Raw genomic sequence first — 16,533 nt, 5'->3', positions numbered from 1 at the left:
ACATTGATATTGCCACATTTGAGTCAAATTAAACTCCATTAGGCAAAGGATTATCCAGTGTTAATAATGAGACAAATTGCTGGACCTGTAACATTGTGTGTGTGTGTGTGTGTGTGTGTATATATAAGGGAAAACATTGCAAACTTGGCGTTGTGAATTACAGCTGAAATAATCATGGCCACACTCCAGCGAATCTACTCCGAAACGCCACTTGTCTGACTAGCACGTCTAGTTTTGCCCGTTTAATGCCCATCCACTCCTGATTGTGCCACTCCCTTTGGTCGTGCAGGTCTCAGAGCAACTGGAGCCACTCCTTCTCAATGTGGAGCAGTTCCTGGCTGCTCTATACTCTGACTGCCTGCAGCCTGGGAAGCAGTCAGCCTAGAGGATCTGGGGATGAGGAAGCAGCGGGGCCATTGGGGGGGAGGCGCTGCGGTCTGGGGAGGGGGGCAGATGATGGGACAGATACTTTAACTCTTTTATATCCCAAATACCACTCTGCTGCATGCCAATTTATAAGGGGCATTAAGCTCTTGGTTGGCTAATAATGAAATGAGAAGGCACAGGGAAAACATTTACTGAATTATTTAGCTTTTTATTTGCTCGTTCTTTCATTTGAGTGTTTGTTCATTTAATTAAAAAAACACACTTGGAATAAAAAAAAAGTTATTGTCCAAAAATTTTAAATTGTTTCAATTACTAGATGGCCTTTCGATTTCATAAAATTGGTGAAATTTAGTTCCCTCTGAAATTTGGCCATTGTGATATTTTTTATTTCTGAAATATCTTTAAAAAAACAGGCCATTCTGTGGCTGGGAAGTTATTTAATTTGAAGGGATTCCCTCCCAAATAATGTGCATGAAATCGCTCGCTTCGCGCAGTCAAGCAGACAGAAGTCGTCCGGTGTGCGCATGCGCAGGTTTACCTTCTTCTTTTCCTTCTTCTTTTGTGTTTTACGGCAGCTGGCATCCAGTGTTGCGTTACTGCCATCTACAGGTTTACCTTGACCGTGCACTGACAGTTCCATCATTCTGTCGCTAAACGAACAGCTGATCACACCGAGGTGCTCGCTGACCGCCGATATTTATTAGTTTGGTCCTACGTTTCCTTTCCTTCACAACATAATGTCTTTTCTTGCTTTCTGTTACTGTAGTCAGTCTTTCACATTTTATTTGCATCCTCCATTTTCCTCTCCTGTTTCAAATTTGTATCCCACAATGCCTTGTGTGAATGGCGAAAGCCCACTACGTGATGCATGAAGTAGTATCTTGAATTGGGTCACGGTGAAGCAAGAAAAAATAGCGGAGAATTTAGGCCGATGTGGCCTTAAATTTATTAATTGTTCTATTTCAATAAACCAAATAAAATTGGAAGTCTGTTATTCGAATTCGGTAGCTTTCGGTCCACTAAACAAAAATAGAGTGTCGGGGGGAAAATTCTTTTTATGACCTAAACTTGAAAAATCTGAAAGGCAGTCTACCTTTAATTACTACATTATATATGTCATGCTTAACAATTCCATGTCCCAACAGCCAGCCACTGTGTCCGGGGATCAGGTTGTCGAGGCCCCTGCCTTCGACTGCCACCCAATCCACACTGCACCAGTCCCCTACTGCTACCTCTGTGGGTGGTGAACCCACAGGAGGTCGGGCCCACGTCACCTCTTCGGGCTGAGCCCGGCCGGGCCCCATGGGCAAAGGCCCGGCCACCAAGCGCTCGCATACGAGCCCCAACCCCGGGCCTGGCTCCAGGGTGGGGCCCCGGCTGCGTCATACCGGGCAACGTCACGGTCCTCGGTTTTTGGTGGAGAAGTCCTGCCTCAAGTGGAGGAGTTTAAGTATCTCGGGATCTTGTTCACGAGTGAGGGAAGGATGGAGCGCGAGATCGACAGGCGGACCGGTGCAGTCTCCGCAGTGATGCAGTCACTTTACCGGTCCGTCGTGGTGAAGAAGGAGCTGAGCCAAAAGGCGAAGCTCTCAATTTACCGGTCGATCTACGTTCCGACTCTCACCTATGGTCATGAGCTTTGGGTAATGACCGAAAGAACAAGATCGCGGATACAAGCGGCCGAAATGAGTTTCCTTCGCAGGGTGTCTGGGCGCTCCCTTAGAGAGAGGGTGAGAAGCACAGTCACTCGGGAGGAGCTCGGAGTAGAGCCGCTGCTCCTCCACATCGAGAGGAATCAGCTGAGGTGGCTCGGGCATCTTTTTCGGATGCCTCCTGGACGCCTCCCTGGGGAGGTGTTTCAGGCATGTCCCCCCGGGAGGAGGCCCCGGGGAAGACCCAGGACACGCTGGAGGGACTATGTCTCTCGGCTGGCCTGGGAACGCCTCGGTGTTCTTCCCGAGGAGCTGGCCGAGGTGTCTGGGGAAAGGGAAGTTTGGGCTTCCCTGCTTAGACTGCTGCCTCCATGACCCGGTCCCGGATAAAGCGGAAGAAGACGAGACTAGATGCTTAACAATGATATTTTATATTTAAATGGTTTTTGGTTAAAAACGAACACGATGTGACCTCATCGACTGGATTTAGCAACTACTAATGCCTTTAGCAAGGACGTGCATTGCAAAGAAGCATTGAGCAAAGTTGTTCTTAAGACTCCTTCTTCCAAGTCAGTTTGGGGAAACCACTAACAGAGACAGCATTTGTTGCTTAAGAGTGTCTTTAAACTCAGTCTTTAGCCCTAAAGTGCAACGTTATCGGGAAACCCACCCCTATTTGTTTTGGATCCTTGTATATAAGCTTCTGTAGATGTAAACAATAATGACATGGTTGTAGCCTAATGGATGAAAATGGATTGAAAATGGGGAAAAAAAACACAAAAGGGAAAAGTAAAGAAATTAAAATAGCCATTTACTTTTGAATATGTACTGAAGTTAAAGTTAAGGTCAACAGAAAATGTATATTGGGATAACTATTCTCAAAACCCGGGTGTGTAAGAAGAGTAGCAGAGTATTTCTGCTTTACCATACACCACTGCCCATGGCTGCATCGGGAAAACACAGTTGGTGCTTTGCACGTTAACGTTACTTTTATTAGCCTTTACAGGCATTCTGCAAATGAGGAAATTTTGAAAAGAAAGAAATAGCTCATTATCCTACTCATTACTCATTGTCCTGAGTCATCATATTTGGGAAGTCATCATATTTTCCCCTTTAAATGTTAAACTATATTTAAAAAAAAAAAGATGATTAAAAACAACAACCATGGAGCCCCAAGTGCCATTTTATCAACCATCTGTGCTGAAGAATTCTATTAAATTCTGAGATGCTTTTTGAATCCCTAGGTCTAATGCTTTTTCTCTTTGCTTTTCATTTTCAGTTTTCAAGACAGCCATCGTTTTTGTGTACAAAGATTGCTCCAAGCACAAGAAGAAAATTGTGAGTGCTTTTGTTGGCCCCTTTTTCTTTGATTATGCATTAAGAGAATTACAGCGTGGGCAGTACAAGTCTAGTCCTGACAGCATGATTACTGTTAATGCATCTACAATTGTCTCTCTGTGCCCTTCTTTGTGTACCTCCACAATAAAAAATGTCAGGGAAGAAAAGCTCTTTTCATGAAGTGAAACTTAAAGTTCCTGGTGGTTGTCAAAACAGCTCGAGACACCCAGGACTGACTCTGACCTCACTAACCACACACTTTGGCACATTTTATTGAAATGTGCAAAAATTAATAGATGTTAAAAAAATAAATAACATACATTGGGTGATACTATTTTGAGCTTAAATATATGAGGAAGCTGTTTTAACATAGTATACCTTCTACAATCTACTGATTGTGAGCAGTATTTATTTTACACAATTTTTGCCTAGTTTCTTGAAGGGTGTCAATAATTTTGGACTGGCCTCGAAATTTAGCTGATCTTCAAAACTTATGGTACAGTGTCTTGCAAGAGTATTCATCCCCCTTGGTGTTTGTCCTGTTTTGTTGCGTTACAAGCTGGAATTAAAATGGATTTTTGGAGGGGTAGCACCATTTGATTTATACAACATGCCGACCACTTTAAAGGTGAACATGGTTGTTTTATTGTGACACAAACAATAATTAAGATGAAAAAACAGAAATCTGGAGTGTGCATAGGTATTCACCCCCGTTCATATGAAACCCCTAAATAAGAGCTGGTCCAACCAATTCACTTCATAAGTCACATAATTAGTTGATTAAGATCCACCTGTGTGCAATCAAAGTGTCACATGATCTGTCACATGATGTCTGTATAAATCAACCTGTTCTGGAAGGACCCTGACTCTGCAACACTACTAAGCAAGCAACATGAAAACCAAGGAGCCTCCAAACAGGTCAGAGACAAAGCTGTGGAGAAGTATAGATCAGGGTTGGGTTATAAAAAATATCCCAAACTTGGAATATCCCACGGAGCACCATTAAATCCATTATAGCAAAATGGAAAGAATATGGCACCACTACAAACCTGACAAGAAGGCCGCCCACCAAAACTCACAGACCAGGCAAGGAGGGCATTAATCAGAGATGCAACAAAGACACCAAAGATAACACTGAAGGAGCTGCAAAGATCCACAGCGGAGATGGGAGTATCTGTCCATAGGACCACTTTAAGCCGTACACTCCACAGAGTGGGGCTTTATGGAAGAGTGGCCAGAAAAAAACACGTTTGGAGTTTGCCCAACAGCATGTGGCAGACTCCCCAAACACATGAAAGAAGATTCTCTGGTCAAAAGAAACTAAAATTGATCTTTTTGGCCATCATGTGAAGTGCCATGTGTGGTGCAAACCCAACACCCTGAGAACACCATTCCTACAGTGAAGCATGGTGGTGGCAGCATCATACTATGGGGATATTTTTCATCTGCAGGGACAGGAAAGCTGGTCAGGACTGAAGGAAAGATGGATGGCACTAAATACAGGGCAGTTCTGGAGGAAAAGCTGTTTGAGTCGGCCAGAGGTTCGAGACTGGGACGAAGGTTCATGCTGGAACATGACCCTAAATAGACTGCTAAAGCTACACTGGAGTGGTTTAAATGGAAACATTTAAATGTCTTGGAGTTGGAGCGATTTTGCCTTGAGGAATGGGCAAAAATCCCAATGGCTAGATGTGCTAAGCTAATACAGACATATCCCAAGAGACTTGCAGCTGTACTTGCAGCAAAATGTATTGACTTTGGGGTGTGAATACCTATGCACATTCCAGATTTCTGGGTTGTTGTTTTTTTTTTTTCATCTTAATTATTGTTTGTCTCAAAAGAAAAACAATTTTCCCCTTGAAAGTTGTAGGCATGTTGTGTAAATCAGGTGGTGCTAACCCCCAAAAAATCCATTTTTAATGCGACAAAACAGAACAAACAAGAAGGGGGATGAATACTTTTGCCAGACACTGTATGTGGCAAAAGTCTAATTCAGTGATACCAGAGTTGTCATTTATTCTCTTACCTGCTTGTGACTCTATGAATTCTTCTGACATTCCAGTCTTTCATCGGTGTTTACAATCACTTCTTCTTATTTCCCTTTTTCTTCTTTTTCTTTCTCCTACTTTAGGGAGCATCTCACAAAGGCTTTGTTCCTGATGAGAGAGACCCATTTCGATTCAAGCACATGATTCCTTCAGATGCTCTTCAAGTCCGCAATACTACCAGTGAGTCTCACCACTCAGCTTTTTTCATTCCACCACTTCCCTATTCAGAAGGCATAGTTCATACTTGGAACATAAATAGCTTGGAAAATAAATCACTCTGACAGGTTGATATTGAATAAAGATGCGATGTGAACTTGGCACACAAAGCACGAGCATGCCACCACTGTATCTGTGATACATGGCCATGAATCATGCTTGTGCCTTGTTTGTACATTTTCCATTTGAAGATTCAACAATCCTATGTGTAATTACAGGCTTATAGAGAACCATTCCATCCCATATCCTAAACACACATAGCAGATATTACATGGTTGTGCAAAGATATGACGTTTATCTTCGAGTGGTGAATATATTCATGAGTGACTGAAGCGAACGAGTGAAAATTTTTTCAACATGAGAAGATAAACTGCATATCTTCACGCCACCGTGTAATGTTCTTTATATTATATGGACACATCCACACACACACACACACACACACGCACAAAAACCCCGCAAGTTAATTAAACAATTTTGAACCAGTTCGCCATTTTGACAACGCGCGTCTAGTCAGCAGGAAAGCACTGGGAATGACATCATCGGAGTGAAGATATTGGGAATTATTATACACACAGGACACTTTTTCCATGGAATAAAAACATGTATTCTATTCCCTTCTAGCGAGTTTCATTCACTTGGTTTGACAGCATGCAATATTGCTAGCATATCGCTTATCCTACATGTATTACGTCACTCTACCCAATGGAGAATAAGCGTTGAATATGGTCTACGATATTGCATGGTTGTCAAGACAACATGACGTCACACATCAGAGCTGACGCAAATATTCAATGAGTTTTCTGCTGTGCATGTGCAGAAACGTTTCTTTGTTCGCCGGGAAGGAGAAAGACACGAACACCCAAAAGACTACCAAAACTTCATTAGATATTCTTAACATATATTTCCAAAAGAAGAACATACCAACAGACATTGAAAAGCTGGAAAAGGGACACGTCAGAGATGTAAAACTTCCACGCTAGCGAGCGACTGTGACAATTTGTAACCAAACATGGCGGCTTTGTTAAATATGGAAGATTTTGAGAGAATTTTGAAAGAGAAAGATGCGTTGAACACCTGAAAGGAATGTGTATGTATAATAATAATAATAATAATAATAATAATAATATTGGCTGGCTTTTTTTCATGGTCTATCAGATATATATTCCATTCAGCTACTCTTCTTTGACTCGTTCAATATCATGCTAGCTGAATGGAATATATCTGATAGACCACTCAAACCCAGCCAGTATTATTTAAATATGTCAATCAGATATGTGATATATTTCATATGAAAAATGCAAGTTTTTCAACATAAGCTTCATATCTTCAAGCCAACATGTGATGTTCTTTTTATTATATAGATGCATTCACAAACAAAGTACCCAAATTTATCAGAACATTTAATTGAGCTCCTCATGAGTGACATGTAGAGATTTATGTCATGGTTTTGGTTCTCCATGTCCTGGATGTAGCTTGTATGAAAAATACAAACAGTATATTTAAATAATATTGGCTGGCTGTGTGTGTGTGTGTGTAAACAAACATTCAGCTAGCATGATATTGAACGAGTCAAAGATGAGTTCAATATCACGCTAGCTGAATGTTATATATCTGATATACAATGAAAAAAAGCCGGCCATTATTATACACACACTCCCTTCATATCAGCGTTCTCAAAGGCCAGTGCGAGCTTACCTGCAACTTGGTGCTGTTGGAGTGGCAGTCCAGTTCCCTTCCAGCCGGTGTAGCATTAGTGAAGACCAACGCTAGTTTACCCATGACGCTGTGCTGTTAGCGCAGCAATGTAGTTACCTTCCAGCCGGTATAGTGTTAGTGAAGGCCAACGCTAGCACAGTCAAGCTGAATATTATTATCTCATCTCATTATCTCTAGCTGCTTTATCCTGTTCTACAGGGTCGCAGGCAAGCTGGAGCCTATCCCAGCTGACTACGGGTGAAAGGCGGGGTACACCCTGGACAAGTCGCCAGGTCATCACAGGGCTGACACATAGACACAGACAACCATTCACACTCACATTCACACCTACGGTCAATTTAGAGTCACCAGTTAACCTAACCTGCATGTCTTTGGACTGTGGGGGAAACTAGAGCACCTGGAGGAAACCCACGCGGACACGGGGAGAACATGCAAACTCCGCACAGAAAGGCCCTCGCCGGCCACGGGGCTCAAACCCGGACCTTCTTGCTGTGAGGCGACGGCGCTAACCACTACACCACCGTGCCGCTATTATTATTATTAATTTTATTTTATTTTTCTCCCTATGTAATTTACTTAGTTACTTTTAAAATCAACATCAACTCCACACAATGGAGCGACCTGGCAGCCAAAATTCTCTCAAAATCTATCGCTTTTCATGAAGCAAACCCCACAGCCATGTTTGTTTACAAACTGTCAGTCATTCACTCGCGCGGAAGTTTTACATCTCCGACGTGTCTCTTTTCCAGTTTTTCGATGTCCGCTAGTATGTTTTTCTCTTGTAAATATGTGTAATGAATATATAATGCAGGTAGCCTTTCGGGTGTTCAGCGCGTCTTTAGTTTCAGTTTTCAGTTTATTTATTTAGTGCTTAAACCTAGCACTGGATTAGCCTCATCTTCTCTCTTTCCCGGCTGACAAAGAAATGATTGTGCGCATGCGCAGCAGAAAAGTTTTGTCATTAGATATTTGCATGAGCTCTGACATATGACGTCGTGTTGTCTTGACAGCATGCATTATTGTAACAATATTGCACGCTCATTCTCCATTGAGGAGAGCGGCGTAATACATGTAGGATAAGCGATATGATAATATTGCATGCCATCAATAAACCCACTAGAAGGGAATAGAATACATGTCTTTTATTCCATTGGAAAAAGTGGCCCGTATGTATAATAATTTCCAGTAAAACACTCATCAATATAATATTCTATTATTAAAAGCATCCAACTGCTTTTACAGTCACACCTTCTGTACAGTAGATGGTAAATATCCCATGTACTTCATTTTTACAAGGTCGTGGCAGGACTGCAGTGCATGTTTCTCAGTAAACGGGAAAGTATTGGCTCCATGCTCTGGCTTTTTATCTTTAAATTTATTGTGCTGAAGTTCCGTCGCCTGAGAAGGTTTCACATATTTTGGCCATCTCTTGTGTCCCTGCAGTCTACTTTCTGAGATATAATACTTTTTTGTTTCTGATCAACTCATGTCCTGTGAATTACATGTGGTGTTTCTGTGTTTAAAGTAGATGTTCTATTGAAGTCGGTCAGCAAATGTAATAATTTGTCCATGTTTGTTTGTCAAGATTCAGATGGAACGACGGTGTGTGAGATAGTTCACATAAGATCAGAATCTGAAGGGAGGCCAGAGAGGACTTTTCATCTGTGCTGTAGGTAAGTCCACAACCATGTGACCTCTATGGATTTACTACTAGATGATTAATAGTACTAGCAGTGACAGCTGGATGTGATATTAGATGTGAGGGCTAAAGTCTAATATCTACATATTATATAAAGGCATTTCACTCTGTGTAATCACCTGATATGACCGTCACTGTTACAGGCTGCATGAGTCTAGAAAGAATCATCTCCAGACTCACTTCTTTAAACCATTGCGTGTTCTTACGACCATTGGTGGTGCTGTTGCACTTGGTTCCACAAAAATCCTCAAATAATATTCTTTACATGTTTGTTAAGAGTATATAATCTGATATGGATGCCAAAAAAACCTTAAAGCTATACAGCCTTTTGATTTCATCAAATCTGTGAAACTTAGCTCCCTATGGTCATTGTGATATTTATTTCTGCAATATCTTTAAAAAAAAAAAAGGCCATTCTGTGGCTGGGAAGTTATTTAATTTGAGGAGATTCCCTCACAAATAATGTGCATGAAATCGCTCGCTTCGTGCAGTCAAGCAGACAGAGGAAGTCTGGTGTGCGCATGCGCAGGTTTACTTTCTTCTTCTTTTGGGTTTTACAGCAGCTGGCATCCAGTGTTGCATTACTTCCATCTACAGGTTTACCTTGACCGTGCACTGACAGTTCCATCATTCTGTCGCAAAACGAACAGCTGATCACACCGAGGTGCTCACTGACCGCCGATATTTATTAGTTTGGTCCTGCGTTTCCTTTCCTCCACAACATAACGTCTTTTATTCTCACTTTCCGTTACTGTAGTCGGTCTTTCACGCTTCATTCGTGTCCTCTATTTTCCTCTCCTGTTTCAGATTTATATCCCACAATGCTTTGCGCGAACGGAGAAAGCCCACCACGTGATGCATGATGTAAAATCCTGAATTGGGTTATGGTGAAGCAGGAAAAAATATCGGAGAATTTAGGGCCACATGGCCCTAAATTCATTAATTGTTCTATTTTAAAAAATAAAATAAAATAAAATAAAATTGGAAGTCTGTGATTTCAAATTTGGTAGCTTTCAGTCCACTAAACAAAAATAATTGGGTGTCAGGGGAAAATTCTTTTTATGACCTGAACTTGAAAAATCTGAAAGGCAGTCTAGCTTTAATCTGTCTGAATGCATCGTAAGAATTTTTACACCCTATATAGTGCACTCAAAGTATCCTACAATCAATCATGAAAAGTAGTGTACAACGGATGGTCACTAACCAAGCAATATATATTCCATCATGCATTGCGGTCGTGCTGAAAGAAATCAAATCAAAAGCCTCAAATTTGATTTAATAAAAAGCAGCGACAAAGAAGAAAGGATTCAGCCTTGAGTTAAAAGAACTGAAAGATGCAGCAGACACAAAATACTTTGTACAGTGGTGCTTGAAAGTTTGTGAACCCTTTAGAATTTTCTATATTTCTGCATAAATATGACCTAAAACATCATCAGATTTTCACACAAGTCCTAAAAGTAGATAAAGAGAACCCAGTTCAACAAATGAGACAAAAATATTATACTTGGTCATTTATTTATTGAGGAAAATGATCCAATATTACATATCTGTGAGTGGCAAAAGTATGTGAACCTTTGCTTTCACTATCTGGTGTGACCCACTTGTGCAGCAATAACTGCAACTAAATGTTTGCGGTAACTGTTGATCAGTCCTGCACACCGGCTTGGAGGAATTTTAGCCCATTCCTCCGTACAGAACAGCTTCAACTCTGGGATGTTGGTGGGTTTCCTCACATGAACTGCTCACTTCAGGTTCTTCCACAACAGTTCGATTGGATTAAGGTCAGGACTTTGACTTGGCCATTCCAAAACATTAACTTTATTCTTCATTAACCATTCTTTGGTAGAAAGACTTGTGCGCTTAGGGTCGTTGTCTTGCTGCATGACCCACCTTCTCTTGAGACTCAGTTTATGGACAGATGTCCTGACATTTTCCTTTAGAATTCGCTGGTATAATTCAGAATTCATTGTTTTATCAATGATGGCAAGCTGTCCTGGCCCAGATGCAGCAAAACAGGCCCAAACCATGATACTACCACCACTATGTTTCACAGATGGGATAAGGTTCTTATGCTGGAATGCAGTGTTTTCCTTTCTCTCAACATAACACTTCTCATTTAAAACAAAAAGTTCTATTTTGGTCTCATCCGTCCACAAAACATTTTTCCAATAGCCTTCTGGCTTGTCCAAGTGATCTTTAGCAAACTGCAGACGAGCAGCAATGTTCTTTTTGGAGAGCAGTGGCTTTCTCCTTGCAACCCTGGCATGCACATCATTGTTGTTCAGTGTTCTCCTGATGGTGGACTCATGAACAATAACATTAGCCAATGTGAGAGAGGCCTTCAGTTGCTTAGAAGTTACCCTGGGGTCCTTTGCGACCTTGCCAACTATTACACGCCTTGGTTTTGGAGTGATCTTTGTTGGTCGACCACTCCTGGGGAGGGTAATAATGGTCTTGAATTTCCTCCATTTGTACACAATCTGTCTGACTGTGGATTGGTGGAGTCCAAACTCTTTAGAGATGGTTTTGTAACCTTTTCCAGCCTGATGAGCATCAACAACGCTTTTTCTGAGGTCCTCAGAAATCTCCTTTGTTCGTGCCATGATGCTCTTCCACAAACGTGTGTTGTGAAGATGAGACTTTGATAGATCCCTGTTCTTTAAATAAAACAGGGTGCCCACTCACACCTGATTGTCATCCCATTGCTTGAAAACACCTGACTCTAATTTCACCTTCAAATTAACTGTTAATTCTAGAGGTTCACATACTTTTGCCACTCAGATATATAATATTGGATCATTTTCTTCAATAAATAAATGACCAAGTATAATATTTTTGTCTCATTTGTTGAACTGGGTTCTCTTTATCTACTTTTAGGACTTGTGTGAAAATCTGATGATGTTTTAGGTCATATTTATGCAGAAATATAGAAAATTCTAAAAGGCTCACAAACTTTCAAGCACCACTGTATTTATTAATGTGGGAAATACACTCAGTATAATATGTATTTATTATTTTGAAAACCCACCAGCCGACTGATCTGGCACGTTTTAATTGTGCGACAGTAATGGCATAAATAACGGTGCGGCAGAGTAGTGTCCGAAAACGTTTTTTCATTTTACCAATGAGCTCACTGTATAATCCACTATATTGTAATTCCCTATATAGTGAGTAGGGAGTAGTGAACGAGCGAGTGGTTTCGGCCATAGGGATAGTCATTTGCATGGTATGATCATTATGGGCTACATGCATTATTATATGGCCCAGGACATTAATACCAACTGTGATGTCTGTTCCAGCTCCTCTGAGAGTAAAAGGGACTTCCTGAAAACGGTGCACTCCGTATTAAGAGACAAACGGCGTCGGCAGCTGTTAAAGACGGAGAGCTTGCCTCTTAATCAGCAGTACATTCCATTTGGAGGGAAACGCTTTTTGGCACTGAAAGGCGTCAGGCCCATGAACAGAGCAGGTAAACCTCTATCTCCTTTCTTCGTGTACGAAACCTGCCTGGCATCTGCTTATCCAGCCAAGTAACTTCAGCGCAACTATCTGACAGCATTTCACTCCTGTTTTCAGTTTCAGCTCCACCTGGAAACCTCGGTCGAAAAAGACTTGTCCGCAACCGCTTCACCATCAACACTGACATTGTTTTCGACAACTGCTCCAGCCAGCACTCCACAGATTTTCCTCAGAGACATCATCCCTCGCCATCCCAGAATAATCACCAGGCTGACGGAGACACTGACCACTGGGTGGAGGAGCAGTTTGACCTGCAGCTGTATGACCGACAGACAGACGTAAAGGAGACAGACATCCTCAGCGACGATGACGAATACTGCGAGTCTGTCAAGGGTTCCTCAGCTGAGCCCAGCCTGGAAGAGTCTTTTGAGGCTCTTATTGCTGAAGTCGAGGAGAAACAGAAGGAGGAGGACAAAAAGGAGGAAACTAGTGCTCCCAGCAAAGGTTCAGAGAACACGCTCCCAGAAAATTCCCTTGGCCATCTAAGGTTGACCCCGCTACGCAAGCAGTGTGCTGTAGAGGGCGATGTTGCCCAGAGGGAGGTGGAGGTTATCTGGGTTCGCAGAGATGATTTTAACAGTGGCTGTGGCACTGATATCTTCTGAAGTCAATGGTGAAAGTACAAGAGTGTGAAAACGTAGGTGCATACGGACGTTTGAGCCAGTTTTCGATCCATAGATTAAGCTTACCGTCAGACGAAATGTCAAAGGAAACTGTTGCGGGTGTATATACGTTTGACAAGAAGTTTAAAGAAGCAATATGTCTCAGTATCAATGGCTCTTCAAGTCCCTGCATGCCTTGTTTGGAGGTACTTCCAAGCGCTTAAATTTTTAAGCAGTGCATCAGGACTGTATGAACTGACTTAAGATGCTGACAAACATCTGGATGGGATGGCACAGTGAGGTGAATTTTATGTGCGCGTTTATCGGGGAAGGACCCACTGCGCAATCACATGTCTATAGATCCTACACACACTGACATGCTGCATGATGTGCACTCATCCTGTAGGCAGCTACACTTCCTTTCCAAACCTCATTTCCAAAATAATTATTTTTGTAAAAATGCTAGGAATGTGGGTCTGTCCTGTTTTTTTTTTTATAGCTTTCGACCGCTGTTCTGTACTCAAGGGCTGTGTGTGTTCATGATGTCCAGGGACCCCTGGCTAAACTTAAGCCTTATCTTATTCAACAGCACCACACCGATCACTTTGTCCAGAGCACAAAAGCATAACGTTGCCATTACATTCCTCCGAAAGTCACTGTTTACTATTTAGCGTTTCTCAGCGACGACATCCTTGTTCCTTCCTTTCCTATTGGTTTTACAGTATACCCTCCAGTCCAGTATTACCCAGGCCAATTCACTGAAGGGATGTTTTAAATTATTATTATTATTATTATTATTATTATTATGGATCCTGCTGTACTTGAATTTTCTATCACAGTTTGTTTTGGGAAGAAGTAATGCCCTGACCTTTTAGCCCTGCACACTGCAACAATGTGAGCATTTTTGATTCAAGATCACAATTTCTCCTCGATATTGCTATACTACTGAATCACCATACCCACTCAAAGTCAACACTGACACTCTGTATGATAGAACATCGCCAGTCACAGTTGTAATGTCGTGAACTACACTTGGAACAGTTTAAAAGCAGTGAGGTTGAATTGAATCATGTGAAATGTAAGGCTTTGATGAATTTGGACCTTTTGGTTGTATTTTATACAATGGCGGTTTCGATCAAGGGGGACATAGCATATTACTGAAAGATATAAGTTATATTTTTAAAATTTAACGTGGACGACGTGAAATGCAATCACTTACTGTATATCTGGTTATGAAACTTTTTTGGCTGACACGTGTTGTAAAAAAAAAAACCCTGTAAATATTCTTCAAGTTTTACTTTGTGCATTTTTGAAAATGTATGCTCATAGTTTTGTGAATTATTACTGCGCTTCTTAAATAAAATTTCTTTATTTATATTGGCATTGTAATAAGGATTACTTGAGTATAAAGTCCATTATTGGTGAATGCAAAGGAAAAAGAATTTGCCTGGTTAATAGAAACTTGACCTATTCAACATCAAGTTTAGATTTTAGTTTCAGCTGTGTGATGGGAAGTTGTGTTAACTTCTTCAGTTAAAACACCGTTAACAGCTGACTTTTAATAATAGGGGTGGCACGGTGGTGTAGCGGTTAGCACTGTCACCTCACAGCAAGAAGGTTCTGGGTTCGAGCCCAGTGGCCGACAGGGGCCTTTCTGACTCTAAATTGATTGAGAGTGTGAATGGTTGTTTGTCCCTGTGTCAGTCCTGCGATGATCTGGCGGCTTGTCCAAGGTGTACCCCGCCTCTCGCCCATAGTCAGCTGGGATAGGCTCCAGCTTGCCCGCAATCCTGTACAGGATAAGCGGTTATGGATAAAGGATGGATGTCTCACTCCTGCAACTTAACAAAAGTACCTTTGAAACAACAAATTACATGACAGGCATTTCACAAACGCTCTTATCCAGTGTGACTTACAACATACCCAGAGTAGTTAGGGGTTAGGTGCCTTGCTCAAGGGCACTTTGGCCATTCCTGCTGGTCCAGGGAACCGAACCGGCAACCTTTTGGTCCCAAAGCTGCTTCTCTAACCATTAGGCTGTGATATAAATAAATGTGCTTGACATGAAAGGAGCAGTACTGTATAGCCAACAAACTTTTAGAAATGTGCCTTTTCTCCACACAGTATACTGGATTGTTCATCACGTGCTGAGTACCGAGTCAGCACCACCCCATCAGGTCTCTGATGCATCTGTCTGCAGGACAAGCAAGTAGTTGAAGTTTGGGTTGATGATTACCAGTCCTGGGAGCCTACAAATATGCAAATATCCAGACATGAAATATGTACAGGGTGTTTCAAAAAATGGTCACCTATGGTCACGAGCTATGGGTAGTGACCAAAAGAATGAGATCGCAGATACAAGCGGTAGAAATGAGTTTTCTCCGCAGGGTGGCTGGGCTCTCCTTTAGAGACAGGGTGAGAAGCTTGGTCATTCGGGAGAGACTCTGAGTGGAACCGCTGCTCCTCCACATCGAAAGGAGTCCATTGAGGTAGTTTGGGCACCTTGTTAGGATGCCCCCTGGATGCCTCCCAAGGGAGGTTTTCTGGGCATGCCCCACTGGGAGGAGACCCTGGGGCAGACCCATGACATGCTGGAGAGATTACATCTCTCAGCTGGCCTGAGAACGCCTTGGTCTTCCCCCGGAAGAGCTGGTGGAGGTGGCCGGGGAGAGGGAAGTCTGGGCTGCTCTGCTTAGGCAGTTACCCCTGCGACCTGGATCTGGATAAACGGTCGTAGGATGGAGTTTCAAAAAATTTGATATAATTTCACAATCTTTGCCAATTCTTGTTCAATTGACCTCAAATTTTCACAGCATATGTGGAAACAGGTCAGAATTAATGTTCATCTCATCATCTCTAGCCACTTTATCCTGTTCTACAGGGTTGCAAGCAAGCTGGAGCCTATCCCAGCTGACTACGGGCGAAAGGCGGGGTACACCCTGGACAAGTCGCCAGGTCATCACAGGGCTGACACATAGACAACTATTCACACCTACAGTCAATTTAGAGTCACCAGTTAACTTAACCTGCACATCTTTGGACTGTGGGGGAAACCGGAGCACCCAGAGGAAACCCACGTGGAGAACATGCAAACTCCGCACAGAAAGGCCTTCGCCAGCCACGGGGCTCGAACCCAGACCTTCTTGCTGTGAGGCGACAGCACTAGCCACTACACCACCGCGCCGCCCACGTTTAATATTTTTTGTTTTTATCTTTTTAGGTGTAGAAATGCCATTCACTGTAAAAGAAAAGGCGTTTTGTGTGTTAGAGTACGCTTGAACACAGTCGAACAAGACTGTGCAGCGTGCATTTATGACAGAATTCTCTAAAAATGCACCAACTGCAATGCAGAT

General features: G+C 42.2%; 1 protein-coding gene across 1 annotated transcript in view; it reads left to right on the top strand.

Moving 5' to 3' along the window:
- The window catches only part of tiam1a (TIAM Rac1 associated GEF 1a), a 178,012-nt gene extending 163,489 nt beyond the window's left edge, over positions 1 to 14,523 (top strand). Inside the window, exons 23-27 of the mRNA XM_060908541.1 lie at positions 3,319 to 3,377; positions 5,509 to 5,605; positions 8,946 to 9,033; positions 12,359 to 12,528; positions 12,636 to 14,523. Of these exons, the coding sequence (XP_060764524.1) occupies positions 3,319 to 3,377; positions 5,509 to 5,605; positions 8,946 to 9,033; positions 12,359 to 12,528; positions 12,636 to 13,183 (962 nt within the window). The 3' untranslated portion in view covers positions 13,184 to 14,523. The remainder of the gene's footprint in view (positions 1 to 3,318; positions 3,378 to 5,508; positions 5,606 to 8,945; positions 9,034 to 12,358; positions 12,529 to 12,635) is intronic.
- The last annotated feature ends 2,010 nt before the right edge of the window (positions 14,524 to 16,533 follow it).

Source organism: Neoarius graeffei, chromosome 25, assembly GCF_027579695.1.
Source record: "Neoarius graeffei isolate fNeoGra1 chromosome 25, fNeoGra1.pri, whole genome shotgun sequence".
NCBI lineage: Eukaryota > Metazoa > Chordata > Actinopteri > Siluriformes > Ariidae > Neoarius > Neoarius graeffei.
Note: the sequence above shows the minus strand (reverse complement) of the source record. Positions and strands in the feature narration are given on the sequence as shown.